A 22,073-nucleotide genomic window follows, 5' to 3' on the forward strand; every position below is an offset into this window, starting at 1 on the left:
TGTAGTAGTGGTTTGCCTTAACATCTGTGCTATTTTTGCTTCTTGTTTTCAATTTTGCGGTAGTTTATTGGCTTAAAGTTTCTCAACTCAATCAACTTATAACTAAATAAAATTATGATCTCTGTGTGTACATATTTTCGAATGGATGCACGCACATGCACGTAATTTAAAATTAGGAAATCAAAAAAGATTTTAAAGTTAAGTAAAGTAGGGTTTAAAGAATAACTAGAAAGTAATTTTATACATTTTGTGCTTTGGACCGAAAGATAACAATTTTGAATAGTTCTATAACAAAAATCTTCTAAATAAATATGCAAAGGGCAGCAACCTTAGCCAAATGTTGCTGATACCTTAAGACATATCATCGTATTTTGTTACTTTTTATTTACTTTTTTTTTTTTGTATAGTTTTGTGCCAAAAATATCACATTTAATTTTATGTTTTATGTTATAGGGGTACTGTTTCTAAATTTATTTTGCGCCGAAACATAATTTTGTCTATCACAAAATGTTTAAAATTAATTACTTTTGCCGTCTCTGCGGGGACGTTTTGGTTATGGTAATCAAAAGGCCAGATAAACGATTACAAATTAGAATTAATCCATCCAATTCCTTGCCAATTGAGCAGACAATTAAGCAATTTAAAAATATAATTTCTATAGATTTCTCCAATCATTTAATTTTTTTGTAGATTTTTGTGATATGGTTTTTTCTTGTATAGCCCTCATATCAACTAACTTTCCTTCCTTGTGGTTTCATATGTTATATGTTCAGTGGACTCAACTAAATAAACGTTTGACCATAAATATAAACAAGCTTAACAAAAAAAGTGAGGTGGTTCAAGTGGTTCGAGCTAATCCTAAAATCTTCAACTTAACGCATAGGACAAAATCAAAAGTGTGATAGGGAACAAAAAACAGAGGGAAACATTGGTAAACATAGGTGTATGTGGTACTTTATGTATACATAAGTGCTAATGGTCTACGTAGACTAAAATTAAGCAATCAACAATAAAACTGAAATGCATTTGAGGTATATGAAAATTTCTTTGTAGTTGGTTGAGTAGCCCTCATCCGTTGCCTACTCCGCAGAACATATCGGTTAACACTACGATCTAAACATTAAACAGTAAAGTAAACTAAAACCTAATGTGACCTTCGTATGAGTAGTATTTGTGGGTGACTGTTGCTGTGGTGGCTGGCTGATCCTCATCCTCATCCGCATCCGCATCCTCCCTCTCCTGCTGGTGACCCCGCGCGATGGGGTCGTGACCCCGATCTGCTGACCGAATCGCGAATCATGAATCAGCTCAAAACGATTCTCCTCGACTTTCTCTCTCTATTATTAGCGTAGTTATTACTTTATAGTTTTTAGGAAACAACATTTAGAAACCTTCGAAACGGTTTGTGGTGGCTTTGGAAAACTTTTCCGCCTTCGCTATATCCTTCTCCTCGACTCGCAACTGAAACCTTTTCCTAATCTGCCTTAGTTATACACATTTATAAATTGATGGGACGATTGTGTCAAAGTTTACCAATAAGTTTAGTTAAGATTATCAATATACTTGTGTTTTACGCGTCTTGCCTTAGCATCTTCGGTTCTACTAGTTTGGGTTATGGTTATTGCTTGGATAGCTGGATAGCTGGATAGCTGGATAGCTGGATAGCTTGGATAGCTTGGATAGTGGGTAATGTACAGACGACGACTAAATGCAAGAAAAATCCACCTAGAACTGCAGCGATTTACAATAAACTATCGCTGTAGCTGTATCTATTGCTGTAGTTGCTGAAGTTGCTGATGTAGTAAGCTGGTTGCTGCTGCTGTTGCTGCTGCTGTTGCTGCGGCTGTTGCTGCTGCTGCTGCTGCTGGTGCTGCTGCTGCTGGTGCTGCTGCTTATGATGCGGCTGTTGCTTCTGCTGGTAAAGCTGGCGGTGATGGGCTGCACTTGGGCCCCGGCCACGCCCTTAAATGGACGAGTTGAGCTTGAGCAGGCGGTCCGGATGCTTGACCCGCAGATGGGAGCGCAGCGTATCGATCCTGCTGTAGGTGGCCGGGCAGTAGGGGCACATGGACCGCTGGGCGGTGTGGGAGTGAAAGTGGTGCCAGCGGTTGGTCACCTCCTTGCCGCAGGAGCGGCACCGCCACATGGTGCCCGGATCGCGGGACGGCGTGAACATGTTGTGGTACGACATGGTGTGATGTGAGTTATGGCCAGCAGCTCCAGTTGCTCCGCCGGCTCCTCCGCCGGCACCCACTCCTCCCGCAACCGATCCAGCTCCTCCGGTATTATTCTGCGCATTGCCCGCTCCCTGATTGCCATAACCGAGCGCCGAGGGACCGTTGTGCCCGTTGCCGGCGGCGATGTAGTGCAGAGGATGGTACTCGCGTTTCAGGGCCGCCGACAGGTGCATCCCGAAAGGGGGCGGCGGGGGCGAGGCCGACGACGAGGTCGACAGGGGGGTCGACAGGTGGTGGCGGGCGCTGCTGCCTGCGGTTCGAGAACGAGAAAGAGAAGAACAGAACACACAACAGCCCGTCGAGCGGGACGAAAATCAGCCCAGAGAAATAGATTTCTTTGATTTTTGGTTTTTTCAATTTTTTTTTGGATTTGGATTGGTTTTTTCGTATAATAGTCAGAGAGAGAGAGAGAGAGAGAGAGAGAGAGAAAGATATAGTGGGTGGTGGGTAGGTGTTGTACTAGTGAGTGTGTGAGAGAGACAGACGGAGAAAGAGGGCGAGACAGAGATAGGCAGAGTTTCGTTTTGTGAGCTAAAAACAAATATACTTATGCGGCATAATGAAAAAATATCAGAACTAAACTAGAAAACTAAGGAGAAAGTACACAAAATTAGGTAGTCCTTAAAACAAACAAACGTCACTAACTACAATCAAGCAACTTATATCAATCAACGGAAAATATACATAAATGAGTGACTAACACAAGGGGATTTCGTTCGTTTCTGCGTCTCCTCACATATTTCAGCGTGCAAATGAAATATCCATTACTCTTTTGATAATATAGTTCGTAAATCAAATTTAGAGGTATATGTGGAGAATATAAATGCGGGCTCGTTTGCTAAAACTAAGCGTTTGTAAAATATTTCGATTCGAACAGTGCACGCGATAAGTAGGCAACACTTTCGAATATTTTGATTTTGAAAACGTGGTTTACTTTTCCTATGCACTGTTCAGTTACAAATTAACTTATAAAATGCCTCCGTTTGTCCTGCGATGTAATATTTTTCGCCTTTGGATATGTATCATTATTATATAGTTTTATACAAATAAAATTAGTCACAATCGACGCATATGTGTAGATGTTTGTAAACATAATTATTTTATAGCACAAATGTTTATGCACAAACAATTCTTTATGATCAAATGAAGGGTTCGGCTGCTTTGCACATTTTCCCCGTACACTCGTATTTCTTCAATACCAATTTTTTTTTGGGTGTAACTCATTTGTGCAAAGAATCGTCTTAGCTTACACTTAGCGAATTCGGGCTGAAACTGATACATAATATATATTTATATTTATTCAGATAAAAGTAGGGTACTCGTAAATGTGGAAAAGAGGTTAACAAATTCAACCAATAATATTAAAAAAAAAACAGGAAATTGGGCCGAGGTTGAAAATTCTCTATGCGAATGTGTGTGTGTGTGCGCGCATGAGTGCAGGTGAGTGTGTTGGTTGGTACTTGTATAGGTATTGGTATTGATACTGGCATTGGTATTGGATTGGTATATAGTAGAGTAGGTGGCATATAGTTCCTTAGACTTAGTTCGACTTTTCATGGGCACCCCTAACATCGTTGGAAGCACAATTCAAAGCTCACAGCAGATCGGGATTCGGAGATTCGGTTTCGGAGTCAGAGGATCAAAAATAATAAAGTGATCACCATTTGGTTTTGTTTCCATAAAATTCAATTTATTTGATTTAGTTTTGATTTTTGTTTTGTTTCATTTGTGTGTGTGCCTGTCTGTCTGTCTGTCTGTCTATCTGTGTGTGTGTGTGTGTGTGTGTGGTTGTGTAGTTGTGTGAGATTGGTACATCTGCCTGTTCTTCATTTATAGTTTTGTGATTTTATGCGGTTTAGGTTTGTTTTGTTTAGTAATTCAATTTGTTTTCATTGAAAGGCTGCCATAATAGATAGAATGTTTATTAAAAATTGTTTTAAAAAATATTGTAATATATATTTATACGTGTATATATAAATTGTAACAAATGCTGCAAGCATTTCGTGGGCTTGCTTCAATTTGCTTAACTTTAATTAAACTGATTTCATTTTTTTCTGCGTTTTCTATTTTTGTTTTTTGCTTTCAACATTTTGCTGTTGCTGCTGCTGCCGCTACTGTTGTTGTTTATAAATAAAACTAAAAATAGTTTGTATTGCATTTATTATTAATACAAAAATTAGATTAAACTAAGTTTACATTGAAACTAGCACGTCATTAAAATTAGGGGTTCAAACCACTCCTGATCGACTGCGAAAATGCTGTTAAAGTTGGTTAAACGAAGTCAAAGTCAAAGTCAAGACAAAATCGAAATCAATTACTGAACTCAAAATGGTTCGAAAAGGCACCAAAATAAATATGAGAGTGTTTTCAAATGGGGCTGTGTGTGATTCTTGTGTGGGCGGGGTGGTGTGCTCGGTAATTTGATAAGCTTTATGACATTTATTGTAAATAGACACAGAAATCGTAGCGAAAAGTTATCATTAACTAACTGCTCTGCTGCTATATCAGACGTATATATATTCATAGTGATATGCTAACACTTATTTTGTTTGCGGGTGGTGTCTCTCCCCATTTTGCGACATTTAAAAGGACTTTGAATATCTCTACTTATTTCGGCTTATTTGGGGGGCTTAGCACCGCTTTGTATTTACATATACTTTGTGTGTTTAGTTTTGTGTTTTTTATTCGCATAATTCAAGTGGTTGGCATTTGCGTGGTCAACACCATTCTTCATCCATCATCCATCATCCATCATCCTGCACCTTAAACGAAAACTAGTCATATTGCACATACGATACGATTCAAGGAGGCTGGCCTCCTCCTGCCATTCCCTCGCGTTCTACTCGGTATACTTTAAAGTATATTTGGATTTAGCACCATTTTGCATACCACACAAATGATAGATTTCTTTCGATCGTTTTTTAAAAAAACTTCAACGCTCTACTCTCCTGCTTAATTAACATAATTTCAATTTGTAATGTGTGGGTGTGTTCTTGTGTGTTTTGTGGGCGTGTGGGCGTGTGTGTGTGTGTGTGTTTAGTTTTACTATAGTTATCACATCATATATAGATAAATTTCTTAAATTTTTGTTTAACAAAACAGCGTTAAAAATAAACATTAAACAAACATTAAGTCGGGGGCAGTATTTGATGTAGCATTATTAATAATGTAAATTTAATTCCTAAACATTTCATGTTAAGAAGTAGAACAAATAAATATTATGAATATGTGTGTATATAACATATAACTATATATTTCATAGAATTATGCAATAATTCCTTAGGCAATTAGACCTTTCTGTGTGTGTGTGTCTGCATATGCAATATGCTCCTGTTTGTGTGTTCGTGTGTGCGCACCAATATCGGGGATTTGGCAATCAATGTACAACAACAAATTACAAAAACTTATTTAAATACACATTAACTAGCAGAAATCGGGGGAGAATCATCAATCATATTTACACCGCAAGAAGAGTCTGCCAAATCATATTAGCCCACGCAAGTGTGCATATAAGTAGGTATATTAATCATATAGACTGGATAACAAACTCGACCACATGCATTGACATTTGAATCTGGCGCTGTTATCGCTAACTATAATACATCAGATCAGATCGGATCGAATCGGATCGGATCGGATCATATAAGATGATCGGTTTGGATTGGATCCATCGGCAATCGCTCACTTCGAGACTCATTCGCACACTCCCGTATTGGTTATAAATAAATTAACATTAGTTTAGTATCCGTAATCAGTGAATTAGTGTAGTTTAGTTTAGTTAAGATTAGATTAGTTTAAAACTGCCTCGCTAAGATTAGGGCTACCGTAATGCATGTCTTCAGGGTCAACTAACATCGATCAAACGCACCGATTTGTACATCATAGATACATCTAAACTCGTATGCAGAGAAAATCCCACCGAAGGGGGTTCCTTAAAGGTCGATTATTCTATTTTACAATTGCTGTTATTATGCGCAAAACACGACATCCATTAGATCGTAATTAATGATACATTTATATAAAACAGTAAAATGGTTAGGTTAGCAGCATAGAAATCTCTCGTTAAAATGTCTTCAATGTTCGGTGTTTGCTCCTAACTTGCTTTTCCTATAGAGTATCAGAGTGGTTTCCGGGTGGGTGGATTAGTGTGGTTTTCTGCATGTGGGGTGTTTGGGTTGTGGGTGTGGGAGTGGGTGTGCACATACTAGTGTTAAATGCAACAACGAACAGGTGCAAATAGAGAGGGTGCAGCCAAGGAAGTTGGCACTACCACCAAGAGATTTTGGCACAAATGTCTGACAGGTCCAACGATTTTAGTTCGTAAAATTTGTAATTCGATATATAGTATGAGTAGCTTCGAAATACAATTGGTTTTAGTTTAAGCTTTTGTTTGTTTTGTTTCTTGTAAATATTTGAGTGCTGCTAGTTAAAACCTTTCGCTTTCCACCCTCTGCTTTCAGCTGGCTTGGAAACCCTTTTGCTTGCCCCACGAGCAAGTCTTTTGCAATTAAAACTCCATTGCGAATAAATCTGCTACTATTCTGTATTCTGTATTCTGTATTCTGTACTGTATATAAGTGCGTGTGGGTGACTGCAACATCCGTATCTAGTTGAAACCTGGACAATGTGTCGCTTCCTGCACCGATCAGCATTGGATTCCTCCTCGCAGCCGGAAATGCATCCTCTCCTCTCCAATCTACGCCTACATAATTGACAAACAAATTTGGCTTACCCTTAAATCGATTCAACATTTAAGATCTTATTCGCGTTTCTCGTCTAAATTACATTTGCTTTGAGTATCAATTGGTTGCTGTTGCTGCTGATGCGGCTGTTGCTGCTGCTTCTGCTGCTGCTGCTGCTGCTGCTACTCCTGCTGCCTTTTGCTGTAGTTCCTAGTGCTGTGGTTAGCATAGCTATTGTTAATAATATTATTACTATTAGTAGTAGTTGTAGTAGCTTCCATTGGATTGGCATTCGTGGGCTCGCCGCTGCGGTTGCTGTTCCTATTGCTGTTGTTGCTGTTGCTGTTGCCGTTGCTGCTGCTGCTGCTGCTAATGTTATTGGTGTTGCTATTGCACAAAGTTTCTTGGGGATCGTAGGGCGCCAGCTGCTTCAGCTGCTCCATGTACCGCTCAAAGCTCAGCCTCATCTGCTGCTCCTCCTCCAGCTCATTGTCGCTCTCATCGATGATGATCGTCTGGGCAGGCGGAAGTTGCGGCTGGCGGCGATGTTGCTGCTGCTGCTGCTGCTGCCGCATGTTGCCGTTGTTCATGCTGCTGCTGGGTGGCTGCTGCTGTTGTTGCTGCGGCTGCTGCTGCTGCTGCTGCTGGTAGTAGTAGTCGCGGGCATAGAAGTTGAAGGGCTGAGCCTTGCGATGGGGCTGCTGCTTGAGGTTGGGGTCATCGGGACGCCAGGCGCCGTAGTTCCAGCCCAGGTACTGACTGTATCATTCACTTGTGGCATTGTGCTGCTGCTGCTGGTGGTGTTGCGGCTGCAGCTGCAGCATGTGCTGCTGCGCGAGGGCATGGAGTTGCTGCTGCGACTGCTGCTGCTGCTGTTGCTGCTGCTGCTGCTGCGACTGCTGGTGTTGCTGCTGCTGCTGGTGCTGGTGCTGCTGCTGCTGTTGCTGCTGCTGCTGCGCTGCATTAAAGGCCGCCGCGGCTGCCGCTGCCATGGCCGCTTGCGAGGCCACCGCCAGCTGGCTGGCCGTGGGCGTGGCAGCCGCCCCCACCGCCGACGAGGACATTAGGTTGTCGAACTTGCGCGTATCCGGATTGTACATGGGATGCTTGAACTTGCAGTGGGTGCGCAAGTTGTCGCTGCGCGTGTAGGTGGCCCGGCACAGCGGACACTCGAAGCGGCCCGGAAAGTGGACGTGGTAGTGGTTGCGTATGTGGGTGACGACCTTGCCGCACAGCTTGCAACGGTGCAGGTTGCAGCCGCCCGAGAGGCGCTCGAAAGTTAGCCGCATGTGCCAGGCCTTGGAGCCTGCGCGATTAATTATATGTTTCATTTATTCGTTATTCGATCGGTTTGTTCGTTATTTTTGTATTTATCATGGGTTATTGCATTTTGGGATTCGATTTGGTTTTCGTTTTCGTTTCGTTTTCGGTTTTTTTCATTAATTTGTTCGTTCAAACGCGCAAAGAAAAAAAGAAGAGAAAAACAATGTTGTTGTTGGTGATTCACAGAAACAGAAAAATCATTTTTATAATAATTCTTAAACTGTATAATTAGATGGTTTTCAGAGTCTGCGTGTGGGTGTGTGTGGTTGTGTGTTTTCTTGGTGTGTGTTTATGCGTGTATGTTTGCTTTTCTGGTAGTAAATTCGAAATATCTGCTTTCTTTCTGCCATTTGAAAGAATGATTACAACTGAAAAACGAATGATTGTTAAATCAATTTTGTTCATATCCCTGAGACATGGTGTTATGTGTGGCAGAGGCACTCTGCTCGGTTCGGGAATTCGGGATTATATGTATTCAATTTTTCGCAATCAAATTTTGTTACACCCAAAAAATCGGCAAATAAATGTGGTTAAGAATTTGTTTTTTTTTTTCCATGGGGTTTCGTGAATTTGGAAACAGCACTTTTTAACGGGAGGGGAAAATCATTATTGCTTGGTAAAAAATGATAATTGAAATCAAATGATTTATCGCTGTGGCCATGGGTTCACTTAAAATATTCAACGGGAGTTATTTACAATAATCAGTGGAGCGACTGAATTGGATATTGAGGAACCCAAACCATTTTTGAAATATATGTATGTATGTATGTGCAAATGTTTTGTGTTCAGACACTTAAAAAAGATCTAGTTGTATAATGTTCTATATATTTTTGAATAGATGATTGTGGGATCGGATTCAGTATCGTTTTCTTTAGCTTCTGTGTTAATTTCTTGTCAAGAGAGCCCAAGAACCGTATTAGTGTCTAGTCTTTGTCACTGTTTTCGAGGGGTTTTTTGCGGAGGTGGTGGTGTTTCTTGTTTGGCAAATGTACATAAGTTGGAGGGAGACAGAGAGTGAGCGAGGGGTCGTGGGTCAAGGGTCAAGAGTCAGTGGAGGGCCAAAAAACGCAGATGAGGTTAAAAAATGAGACAAAACAAGTAAATTAAATGACTGATTTCGGATGAAGACTAACGAAATAACTGTAGCGCAGCAACGTGGATAAGAAAAGGTATATCGCATACTGTATATCGAACATCGAATGTAATTTATCGTTTATCGAACACATTTCATTCAACACCCCTCCTGCCTGGCGGAACAAAAACAAATTTAGAGCCTCATTCAAAACAGAACGAGTCAGACTGCATACAATATATATAGAGCGAGAACAAGACAGAGTGAGACAGACCGAGTTTTAGAGAGAGAGACAGAGAGAGAGAAATAGAGCTATAGAGTAGGATAGATATATCGAGTGAGTGAGTGAGTATAGGCAAGTGTTTTGTTTAAGAGTTTAAATAACTAAAACAAATTTTCAATCGTTTGGCCAATTCCTGTTTTTTTTTTTGTTGTATTCTTTAGTTTGTTCGAATTTGTAGCTTTTCATTTTAGATAAAATCATAATACATAAGTCAGATATATATATTTAACTTACTTAACATAAGTCTAAATTATAGGGGAGAGGTATTTGTGCTTAAGTAGATCTTAGAAATTTCAACTTACCGTTAAGAGAGTGCGCTTGATGTTTAAAATTTTATTTTAATTTTGACTCGTTTCAACTCGGATCGAAATAAAATTATAGATTATGTTTATAATTATATTTTAATTGTGTTTAGTTGCTTTTAGTACCTAGGGGACGATTGTTTTTTTTTTTTTTTTGTTTTTTATTGAATGAAAAGAACTGGAATTTGATTTGAAAGAGATTTATTAAGTAAAGTTAAAGATGTTAAATATTGATTTATCCGTTTCACAATATATGTACTTGTGTGTATATCTGTATTTAAGTGTTAATTAATTGGATTCATTGCTTGATTGGTGACTATATCTAATGTTTAAGTACATCTTTCGATAAAATCTGATCTGAATTTGTTCTTTAGCAAAGCACGGATTTTCAGCGGTTCATTTAATAAACTATTTATAGTTTTAGCAACTCCAATCAACTTCGGTGGGTGTTTTGCCAAAGATATAGATCAGAAGGCGTCCAACTTCAGTAAGCCGATATTTTTCTCTGGGGCTCTGGCCAAACGGTTTGAAATTGGACGCTATCTGAATTTCATTGCGGATTTGATCAGAAGTGGGACAAAATCGTGTCGTACTACAGAGCGTAACAGAGATAGAAAAATATTTAATCCCAATAGAATTCTAGACTCTGGTTTTGTTTTTCCTCACTCGTTGCTTACTGTTGCAATTATTTTATTCAACTATCTTTTTGCGACCTTAGGGCCTATGGACTAGAAGAGAGATTAGCTAATATGGCACAAAATGACACAAACAAAAATTAGTCAACATTCACTACAGCACATGTTAAGTTAGTAAAATAATAATAACTGACGCGGATATCGATTGGAATTCTACATATAATACTTGTCAAAGTTCCTCCACTGAGTACTGGTCGCGGTATTTCGGCATTTCTATATCGATATAATAATCCATTTGGTTTTTTGGTTTGCTAGTGTCCTACAAAAAGCATCTAGAGGTTAAGACGATTTAACAATAAGTAGTTCAAAGTCTTGAAATCAACTACGTGTAGCAAAGGTTTCGAGTTTTTTTTTCTTTTTTTTTTTTTTTTGTTTCTGATAGGGTTTATAAATGTATAGATAGAGATATAGATATAGATGTACACCCAACTGATGGCTGTTGGCTCCTCACTCTGGATTACGTATACGTTTGCTTGATTCTTGGCTACTTAAAACACGCTAGTTGTGAAAACCATTCGATCTGTTATCTGTTACTGATTTTTGATTTGATTTGTTTTGCTGCCTGCCTAGAGAAGTGATCACATATGTACATAGTGGCTAAAGAATCGATCCTTGATGTCCGCATGCTTGATCTTACAGTGCGCCTTCATATTGTCCCTGCGAGTGAACTTCTGCCCGCAAACGGGGCACTCATGACTCTGGGGTCGATGGATATTGGCATGGTGCCAGCGATTGGACACGATCTTGTTGCAACTAACGCATCTGTACAGAGTGGGCAGTGTGCCCGATAGCTGGACGAACAGGGTGGAGTAGTCAATGTTGTGATCCCGCCGATTTGCCGCCGCAGCAGCTGCCGCAGCCACCGCTGCCGCGGACGAAGTGGAACCAGTGGAACTGGAGCTCGGTTGCGGCGAGACCGCAGACGTGGCCACCGAAGCTGGTGCGGATATGGCTGATCCCGATGCAGATCCGGCTATTGCCACCGACACCGATCCCGATCCCGCACCCACACCCACACCCGCACCAGAGGCGGGTGGATAGTGGGGTGAGCTCTGCGAATGACTGGGAGGATGTGGGGCTGATGGCGGATGCTGGTGGTGCTGGTGGCTTGCGTGGCCGTGGTAGCTGCTCAAATCCAACTGCTGCACCGCTCCATTGCTGGCCAGGTAGGCCTGATTGCTGGCCACGGGTGGTGAGTAGGCCGCCTCGGCGGGGCAATCTATTAGGGATCGATGGTGCGGATGATGCGGCGGATAGTGGGACATAAGGTGCTGCTGGCGACTGCATCGTATGGCGCGCATGTTGAGCTCCTTGCACTTGTACTCGCAATTGTAGCCGCCATCCACATAGACATCCGATCCCGATCCCGAGCCGGAGGCTGCCTCTTCATCCGGATGCGGAGGAGCATAAACCACCGCCCTTCTGTACTTGGGTGGCGTGGCATGGTAGGCCACCTCCTTCATCTCCTCCGGATCCTGCTCATCCCCCGCATCCATCCTACGACCGTGCTCCACAACGACCTCCTCGATAACGCCTGGATCGTCGTCGTGCTCCCGATGGTTTCGATCCAGTTCCCGTTCCGGATGACGTGGATGGTCGTGCTTAATGTTAAAACACTTGACGCGACCTGCAAACATTTGCTTGGTTCATATTAGGCGTCATCACTGTGGGGGTGGGAACTCAAGGGGTGGATATAGAGATGAGAAGACGAAGAGGGGACTCGATCGCGCTTCTCTTGCATTCCATGCGCACAGTGGGCTAAACAGGCCAATGGTTGTCGGGTGTGTACGGTGGGTGTGAATGGTGTCTAGTTTAACTAAGTAGCCACAGGAGGAGGAAGGCAAAAAAACTGGTGTGACGGGTGTTTTAGAAGTATAGTGTGGAGCCTATAAGTAAATCCCGATTAGGGTGAACCAAAACTGCTTTAGGAGGTTGCATACAAAATTAAAACTAAGAAATCTATTTTCTCGTTTTACAAATGTTACATTTCAAATAAGACAATTACAAAAATATATTTAAGAAACTAGCAGATTTCGGCATAACAATCCAATCTCGACCCGACTGGCTAATGTTTTTGCAAAAAGCTTATTCTTTTTCTTTTATAAAAAATAACTGGTGGTATTTTTATCAGAATACTCTTTATGGCGGCGTTTTTTTCTAAAATATGCAGAAGAAACTGGGTGTATTGATTGGTTTCGGGACATTTCCACTTCGATTCGATTCGGAACAAACTTGGTGTTTGAATGCGTGTGGTGGCCAAAAGATATATGTATGTATGTATATAACGAAAGGCAATAACAGTTCAAGTGATCGGCAAGGACAATGTGGCTGGGATTTGGGGCTGAGGCAACTGCGAAGCCTGGAAATCATAATATACAGATCGATCGTGGGTGAGGGGTTCAAGGTGTAATCAAGTCAAATCAAGAGTCTTAATCATACAGTTGGCGGAGTCTGTGGAAAAACAAAACAAATCAAATCAAGGCTGGACTTAAAGCTAAGGCGGCATCGTTTCGGATCGGCAGGACTTTATAGCTCTAAGAAAACAATTCAGCTAAATTAAGTATACTTTGCATCAAAGCAAATCAATCAATCAATCAACAGTGTGAACAGTGTGAAACGGAGTGGGAAAAATCATAAGTAAATCAAAATCAATGTAAACAACTTTGGTTTCGTGTCATTTTGTGGCATCGACAATTTTTTGTTTGGGCTTATCTTATTGTCTGGTATTTTCGGTTCTATATAATACAGATCTCATACACAATATTTCGGTTTTTCTTGTTTGGTTTTCTGGGATTGCTTTCGTTTTAGTACTTCAATGTTGCAACAGATTTTTAGCTATAGTTTTGATTGGTATTAAGTATAATATATTTTTTCGTTTTATTATAGTATAACACTTTGTTATATTTTCAAATTCCAGTTCTTTTTCTTTATAGTTTTTTGTTGGTTTTTTTGAAGGTTGTGAGGGGTTTTTGGACGCTGGGTGCGGGATTTTTTATTTTCTTTTAGCTGTAAGGTAATTTCAATTTCAAATTCAACTTCGATTTAATTTCACTTAACATTTTTGTATTCAGTTTGACGGAGCCAATGTGCGAATTTTGTCGCTCTCCTTTACACTTTACCGTTATATTGGCGGCAGCTCTCGTTTCAACTTTTAAAGAATATGTGCAACACACACAGACACAAGCATACACACACACAGACAGTTAAGTACAGAGAGAGAGCGACAGAGAGAGAGTGAGATAGAGATAGAAAGAGAGTAGGCAAAAGAAAGATAGTTGGAATACACTTAGTTAGCTTGGCAGAAAAACCAATTGAAAAAACACAGTCAGTTACAGTTATCTCGTTACAAAACAGTGTGACAAAATATGGTTCAACGGATTCTTCACATCAAATCATAAATGCAGCAATGTTAGTAGAAATATCCAAAATAGGAAAAGTACAGTCTGTATCTGTGTGGGGCGAGTGTGTTTGCGTGTGTGTGTGTGTGTGTGTGTGGGCGGGATAGTGTTTGTGTGTGTGTGGATTAAACGAAAAATATAACACATCGACTTTGGAAGCTGGTGGTTTTTAAGTTTTTCGTATTCACACTGAAAGTAATTTATATTTTTTATGTATTCTGGCATTTTTGTTTCGTTTCCATTTCTTAGACAATAAGTTGCAACATTAAAGACGAAAAGAGATTTGAAAAAATTTTAAAAGGTTTACGTTTTTGAAATTGCATTTTTTTTTCAGCACGGTTTTGAAAATGTGGAATGGAACGAAGAAGGAATAAGTTATGAAAACAAAGTGGGATAAGTTCAAACAAATAGCGCTTGGAAAATAACTACAAGTGTATATCCGATGAAATTATTTTGAATTTGAAATTTGTTACATGTTTTTATTGGGTGATTATTTTTTATTATTTATAAGTGTTTGGTTTTTGTTGTTGTGTACGCCAATTGAGCTAATTATTTGTTCGGTTTTTGGATGAAAACGGAGGCATTTTGCTCTAAAAACTAATTGGGAGTTTTCGATCTGTCTTAGCACTAGTTATGGCAGCATGAAGAAGGTGAAATCAATTGATAAGTTTAAATAATACATTTAAAATTAAAATAAATCGATACTTAAATGATAATCGTATGTGTGTATGTGAAGGTGTGGGAGAGTATCGAAGGTAAGTGGGTGTGTGTTTGTGTCTATGTCTATGTAAAGGTGTCATAAAACATGCAACATGCGGCAAACATACGACAAAAGACTAGAATCGCAATCGAAATCACGCTCTAGTCCCAGATCAAATGGGAAACTCGTCCTAAAAGCTAGATTTAAGTATATTTATCAATATAGAATACCATAAGATACGACAAACAACGAAATAATAAAGATATGCATGTAGAGATATTCTGGTAGGAGAGGTGTTGATCTGTTGCTCTAGCTAGCACTTTGAGTCTTACTTCTCTTAGGATCTATCATTCGGAGAATATCCATAAATACATAGGGCAACTAAAGGTACTGCACTTACAAAAGCAAACAAAATAGGGGTATTACTTGTCTCGGGGTTTGGAAAGATGAGGAAGAGAGTTGGGGGTATAATTTAATGCATGCAGGATTTTTCAGAAAGTACACATATAAGTTGGAGCCTAATGTTCCATTCGCTTTCAAGTGTTTCAAATATATTGAGTTACCCATTCGTCTCCAATTTATAAACATACTTTCTGAATAACTGAGGGAAATCTCCAGGGGTTTATTCTACTTATCATATACATATATTAGAATAGTTTTCCCTTTTGAGTTAGATTTTTACGGGGGCCGTAGCAGGAAAGGAACAGAATTAAGCTACAAATTTTCTACAATCTTCTTTACAGTTTATCAATATATATTTTTGAAAGGGTTTTCTCGCTTTTCTTGAGCGCATGGTGGAAACAAGGTTGGTAGTAAGGGAAAAAAAAAGTTGTATATCAACCAAAAGCTAAAAACAAATTACATACGCAATATTTAGATACATAAGGTAAGATATTCTTTCGGTTTTCGAGTGCGTTAGGTATTCAAAGCTCAGAGAGAAGAAGATTCTTTTGTGTGTGGTTTACTTGTAGTAGTTGTAGTTGTAGTGGTGCTAGCTCGGTTCTGGCTAAGGCTACATGGCTAAATGGCTAAATGGCAATGCTCAGCGGTCGTCTACTCACCGTCGATATTGTCCGTCTGGTCCAGCTGCAGCTGCTTGGCGTCGTTGTGCTCGTCCCGCGCATCTGCTGCTTGCAAAGCATGCTGCGTGAGCAGCGTTGACATGTCCTCCGCGTGCAGCTTTAGAGCGGCGCTCTTTGGTTGCAGCAAGAAATGGGGAGAGAGGGTAGAGGGGATATAGTAAGTGCAACAAAGTTGTTATGTAATACATCTCCTTCCCACTATGGTATTATCCAACATTTCGTGAAAGTGAAAATGGTGCATTCTGATAGATTTTTGTCTGTATTTTAGTACTGTAAAGCCTTTCTATTTGTCTGCTCACCAATTGCAAAATGCTGCAGTCTTTTTAAAATAATTGTATTCTTTTATTAATGCCTTTCAATTTATTGTTCAATTTTGGCCAATGCAAATGCTGTCAGTAAGGTTTTGCCTTTGCTCGCGGCAGCTGCCAAATTCTTAGGCTTCTAAATATATATTACTGTTCGGACATTTAGTTGATAAGGAAAACTTAATGCTAGTGCCTATGGCTAATCCTGAGCGGTGTGTTGGGTCCTGTTTCCGTAAGGACCTGTCTCTAAGCGCTGTTCTTGCCCACGTTTATGGTGATGACGTCGGGTGAACGCCGCTTGCTGCTGCCTCCTGCACTGCCACTGGGCAACGGATGGAGCTGCTGCTCCTGGAGCTCGCGTTCGTAGCACATGCGGTGCGATTTGCACTTGTTGTGGTGGTTGACGATCTCCAGCCGGAAGTTGGAGTTGCCCTCCACGAAGGAGGTGCGTATGTCGGCCAGCTCACCGCTCCATTTGCGACAATGGCGGCAGAACATGGTGTTGGCCCTCTCGTCGTATTGCAACCAATCGAACTGATAGAGCCAGTTGGCCCTGAATCGACCACTTTTCCTAGAGCTGCCCCCTGCGGATCCTGATGGTATCGCCGGACTGTGGTGGTGGGATTTTCCCACCAGTTGGTGTGGCTGCTGCTGCTGCTGCTGTTGCTGCTCCTGATGCTGCTGCTGTGCCAGCAACCGCTGCATGGCGGAATCCAAACCCTCGTTCTGGTAATGCAGCTGGAAGCTCTTCAACTGAGCCTCCACTGCGTGGTGCAGGAGCATTTGGTGCATGGACTTGTTGCCACTGCTGCCTAAAAACGCTTCTGACTTTTTCACCTACACCAGGATTGAGAAAATGTTGTTGGCAAAACATGGTCTGATAGAAGGAAGGATTTTCTGGTCTTTACTTTACATTTACTTTATAGTTTTTTTACTTTACGCTTTACTTTACTTTTGCTTGAGGCGCAGCATTGTTGAGATTTTTTCTTTTTCTTTGGCCGATATTCCGCTTCGAATTTGGAAAATTCAATTAAACGCAATCATTCACCAATCCTTCGTTCTGCTCCCATTTTGCTAGATTCGCTTTGATTTGCTTAAATTTTAAAAGAATACAATTTTTGAGCTAGGCTGTCTCATGTTTTTGGGAAGCACTTTGCAATTGGCTAGCTTAGAGGTATATAGCTGATTTAAACAAAAAGGCTTTACAAGAATGTTCTGTACAGTAGCTGGAACCATCGCACCGGTTCAAAAAGAAAAAACCTTAACAAACTAAACGATGCAGCAACAAAATCATAATCGAAATTCAATCAAAATTTGAGATGTACTCTGATCTGACTGGCCAAACTGACCAAACTGGGCTTACCGGCAAGTAATCGGGCGGCAGGGCCACGTGGTGTTCTCGATGCTGCTGCTGCTGCTGGGCGTCCATCAGCTCCTGCTTGATGCTCAGCGACTGGCTCAGGCCGCTCAGGGCGCTGGCCGCGCCCACATTGCCCCCACCGCCGCCCAGGTGGACGCTGGTGGTCATCGAGAGCGGCGAGTCGTGGCGGCCGCCGGCGTCCTCCGATTCCGAGGTGCTGCCGCCCGTTTTGGGCACGGGACTCGACTTGAAGTTGGCCTGAAAACAAGTCGTGTATTCCAAAATTAGACACTGCTGAACAAATAGCAACCCACAAACAATCAATTACATCTTAAATATCTATCTATCTATGGCTTTAAGGTTTATAGCAAATCCGCAAGATCCGAGAGAGAGTCCTATCGAAAGGGAGAGCGGCACGTGCCTAGCCCACCAACTTCACGCCCGCTGATAACGGCCCGAAACCCGCAAAAGCTGCCAACAAAAGCAGCGTAGCCCTATTTGATCGGCCCCAGTTGATACCGCAGTCATGTGAGCCCGCCCCTCGTATCGCACATGCCAAACATAAATGTTGATATTGTTTGTTTGTTTGCCTGCCTCTGCCGCACCACCCACCACCCAACACCCACCATCCGACCACCGATAGTGAAAAGTTTGGCAAGCTAATGGCAAGCGGCACGAAGGTCGACCAAGATGCAGATATGTGTAAGATATGGCATCAGCTCTCTAACCGGGTTTTTTTTCGGATTTAAGTTGCTAATCTGCGCTAAGACCTCAAATGGCACTTGAGTAAATCTGCACTCTTCTGGTCTTCTGAAGTTTAAATTTTCAGCTTTGCAGCTTGTAAATCCGCAAGGGAATTATTGCTAAACAGTTTTAACTATAACTTAAATTCGAACCAATGAATTACTTTAGATATAATAAATAATAATATTTTGTTTCATTTTACAGCAGATGTACCTATTTAATAAAAATAATACTATTCCTTCACTTTTTCGTACTCAAAAACAGAATTAAATAAATTGAAGTATAAGCTCATTATTTCAAAAAAATGTAAAGCTACGTTTAAAACTGTATAAAGTATTTATAACATCATTATAATGTAACTAATAAGCATTTGTCGCCTGTTTGAATGTGAGATAATTTCTAATTAATTTTAATTGTCAGGCAATTAAAGTACAAACCACAAAAAAAGCAACATTTAAATGCGGAATGGCTGGCTGACTGACGGACTGACGGAGCTGGCAAATTGTTTAGGTCTGTTTGTGGGAAAACAAAAAACCAGAAACAGAGGTAATTTAATTGCGAGGGCAAAGAGCTGGCCAATAAAACAATTAAATAAACACGGAAGGCAAACCTCGGGGACCTTAGCTATTTTTTATGCAGAAGCCGGCGTGTAGGCAAGCCATTATATCCGTATTCCGATGGGGATAATGAAACAAAGTAAATTTAATAATACTACGTTTGCGGTTCTAAGGGACTGCGCTTAGCTTGCATACAAATAATTACCGAATCGTGTTCAGTTTTGCATGAATACTTGAAATCGTTTGCTTAAAGATATTCGCGCACCACTGTGCGTATACGTAATGTGCAATGTCATAAATATCAAGTATACGCAGTGCTAACCGCACCACTTGTTCAGTGCACCTGGCTCACCTGAGAGTCCTGCGGGTAGTGCCTGTCCTGGTGGCTCGAGGACAGCGAGTTATCACAGTTGGATGATGAGTTCTTACGTCTGCGCTTACTACTACTCAGCTGCTCCACCGGCGTGGTGGACAGCTCCCTGTCCCTGTCCCGCTCACGCTCACGCTCTCTTTCCCGCTCCCGCTCACGTTCTCCGCTGTTGTTGCGCTCCCTATTGCTGCTGCTGTTGTTGTTGTTGTTGCTGCTGCTATTGTTGTTGTTATTATTGTTGTTGTTGTTGCCGGTACTGCTGCTGTTGCTATTGTTGTTATCCTTGTTGCTATAATCCAGCTGCAACAGATCATCGCGACTGTCCGTCCGCTCGAGCGTGCCGCGCTCGCTTCCCCGATCGCTGCATCCGTCGGCGCTGGCACTTCGATTGGCGGCCGCTGCCACCGCAGCCGCTACGGCCGCTGCCGCCGCCGCTGCACTGGCGCTGCCCACGCTCGGAGATCGTTCGCCGCCGGTGGGCGTGGTCAGGCCCAGGGCGACGGCAGCCGCATTCACATTGCCGCCGGCGGCCGCTACCGCCGCTGCTGCCGCCGCCGCCGCTGCCGCCGCCGAGCTGCGTTCGCTCATGCTGCTGCTGCTGCGCTGCGTCAGCTCGTCGCGCAGATCCCGTTCGCAGCGGGAGCGCAGAGTGTCGCGGGAGTCGCGCATCGCATCGGCCACGCCCCCAGCGCCGCCCAGGCCGCCGGTGTAATTACTGGGCCCACGTCCGGTCGGCGAACTGGCCGCCGAATCGCGCAGCTTGTCGCAATCGGAGCGGTAGTTCAGATTGTTGTTATCTGTGAGACCACGCACCTGCAAAGTGGAATAATATACATTTTATTAGAGCTTTATATTAAATTGTTGCTGGAGGGGCAGCAGACGCAAGTTCGGGCTTTCCCCGATTTAAAAAACAAGACTATTAACGTGCAATGTTCAAAAGTTCAATTCAATTCAGAAAATAATGAACTATTTACTTTTTTATTACTTTTAACAAATAAACCGCAAGTTTCTGGTTCTATAAACGAGTGTTTGAATTAAAAATATAATATTCTACAATATATAATATTGTGCAACCGAATGTCCGCCGGATATCCCCTATTACTCAGAGCAAAATCTGATCTACGCACCTGCAGGCTCTCGGCCGTCTTGAGAAACATGGGCAGCGAACTCTGACCCACGTTGACCTCGCCCTTGTACATGAAGTCGAGCAGAGATCGCATCTCTGAGTATCTGACATCTTTCAAGTAGATGATGGGATGTGGATGCTGGTTCTGTAGGAAAATCGTCTCGAAGTACGGACTGCAGGCTGACAGGATGGTCTGGTGAGCCTGTGACAGAAAGTGATTATGTCGGATAAGTACAATGTGTTTTCAAATATGTCCATCCGGAGACGGAGACGCACCTTGACTGTTTCGCCCTCGCAGGCGAGCGTGACGTCGCATAGCGCCTCCCGCTGCAGCAGTGAGGTGAGCACGCCGGTCAGATTTGTGGGATGATTGTTCCAGCGCAAGCAGAATTGCTGGTCCATCGCTCCTTGGTCAGTGTTGTACCTGTAATATGGAAGGTGAATGCATGAGAATGTGGCAAGAGAAGAGTGCAATCGAATTATGCGGCATTTCGCTTATACTACTTTGTTTATTTATTGCCTTTAGCGGCACATAAATTGTTTTGGAATGATTCCAAAATCCTTATCGTGCAAATAAGTGTAGTACAAGATAATTCAGCCTGAATTGGAAAACCCCCTTTGATACTATAAAGTAGCCAAACTTCTCCGTGCTCTATATTTTCCAACCGGAAACGAAAGTAATACGAAATATTTTCGAACCCGTTATCTCTATAGCAGTCATGGCCTACATTTTTCGTCGCGTGTAACGGTGTACAAGAAATACCAATGATAATTTGTCATTGAACACAATTGCTCATTACAATTACCAAATGCTCGGGGCTGTTCTCAATTATTTATTGCGTTTCCGGCGCCCGATAACAAACCGCACCATGTGTGTTGTTGTTGTGGTGCTGCCAAACTCCACAAACTTCACAAACTCCACAGTTGCGTCTGTATTAGAGTGTTAATTGCCATTTTGCCATGTTGCCGCCATGTTTGGCTGCTGGCTAACTGTTAATTACTCGGCCAAATAGACGAGCAATCCATGCAAATTTGGTTGACACACCGATGGAAGGGTCTGGTGGCATAATGGATGGCATTTGTGGCTTATCTATCGCAAAATTTATGGAGCCACCCCTCCGCCACACCCCCTTACATAGCTAGGAGCCTAAGAATAGAGTTTATATTCATATGCTTATATTTCTTTATTACATTCGCCTGGAATCCACCACCTAATCTAGACGACCTTTGGTCAGAGTCTCGAGCAGTTTACAGGGGGTAAAATAAGGGGGCGAATGGGGCTCTGATAAGGGGTACTTTTGCTTTTCTTTTTATCGATTTGGGAGCTTCTGCACTTTAATACCACCGGCGAGTGTAACAATTAAGTGAAGAGTCTTCAAAAGGTATATACCCTTGCGATGAAGTGATACACATAAGGCCTGCAAATACCCTGTAGAAAAGAGGGAAACTAAGAGAGATCGATAGAGCTTTAAGCTTTTGCCGGCGACGCGAGCGCCTAACAAAATAAATAAACAAAACGTCAAAGAACTTTTTCGCAAACTGAAATGCTGACCGTGAGAAAGAGGTGTTCAATGGGGAGCGAAAGAGAGGGCCAGATGCGCCGCGACAGAGAGGGGGATAGTGGGAAAAACAGAGAAGGAAAGAGAGGCAGAGAGCCAGAGACAGTGGGTGCGCGCGTGCGAGAGATTAGATCGGTGCGGTATGCGTACTTATATGTGTTTGCTCTGGTAATAACAACAATTACAGCGTGTGTGCCGCTGTCGTAAGCGTTTTTTATTGGCAATCTTGCGTCTCCCTTGCTCTCTTTGTTTGTTTGATTTGATGTCAAAATAAACTT

The 22,073-nt window shown here is 41.9% G+C and overlaps 2 protein-coding genes across 2 annotated transcripts in view; both read right to left on the bottom strand.

Moving 5' to 3' along the window:
• Positions 1-1,963: 1,963 nt before the first annotated feature.
• On the bottom strand, positions 1,964-2,410 carry LOC113563749 (sex determination protein fruitless-like). The gene has a single exon (XM_026976036.1). It carries the CDS (start codon positions 2,408-2,410, stop codon positions 1,964-1,966), a length of 447 nt encoding a protein of 148 aa, XP_026831837.1.
• A 4,686-nt stretch (positions 2,411-7,096) lies between these two features.
• The window catches only part of LOC6551840 (sex determination protein fruitless), a 58,627-nt gene continuing 43,650 nt past the window's right edge, over positions 7,097-22,073 (bottom strand). Inside the window, 6 exon segments of the mRNA XM_026976249.1 lie at positions 7,097-8,225; positions 15,754-15,886; positions 17,443-17,697; positions 19,093-19,923; positions 20,238-20,438; positions 20,513-20,660. Coding sequence (XP_026832050.1) covers positions 7,102-8,225; positions 15,754-15,886; positions 17,443-17,697; positions 19,093-19,923; positions 20,238-20,438; positions 20,513-20,660 — 2,692 coding nt within the window. The 3' untranslated portion in view covers positions 7,097-7,101.

The sequence above is a fragment of the Drosophila erecta genome, unplaced genomic scaffold (genome assembly GCF_003286155.1).
Source record: "Drosophila erecta strain 14021-0224.00,06,07 unplaced genomic scaffold, DereRS2 tig00000000-arrow-pilon, whole genome shotgun sequence".
Classification (NCBI taxonomy): domain Eukaryota; kingdom Metazoa; phylum Arthropoda; class Insecta; order Diptera; family Drosophilidae; genus Drosophila; species Drosophila erecta.

Bases quoted from the DNA above. Each gene is read 5' to 3' on its own strand.
- LOC113563749 (XM_026976036.1), bottom strand. From the start codon at position 2,410: ATGCACCTGTCGGCGGCCCTGAAACGCGAGTACCATCCTCTGCACTAC.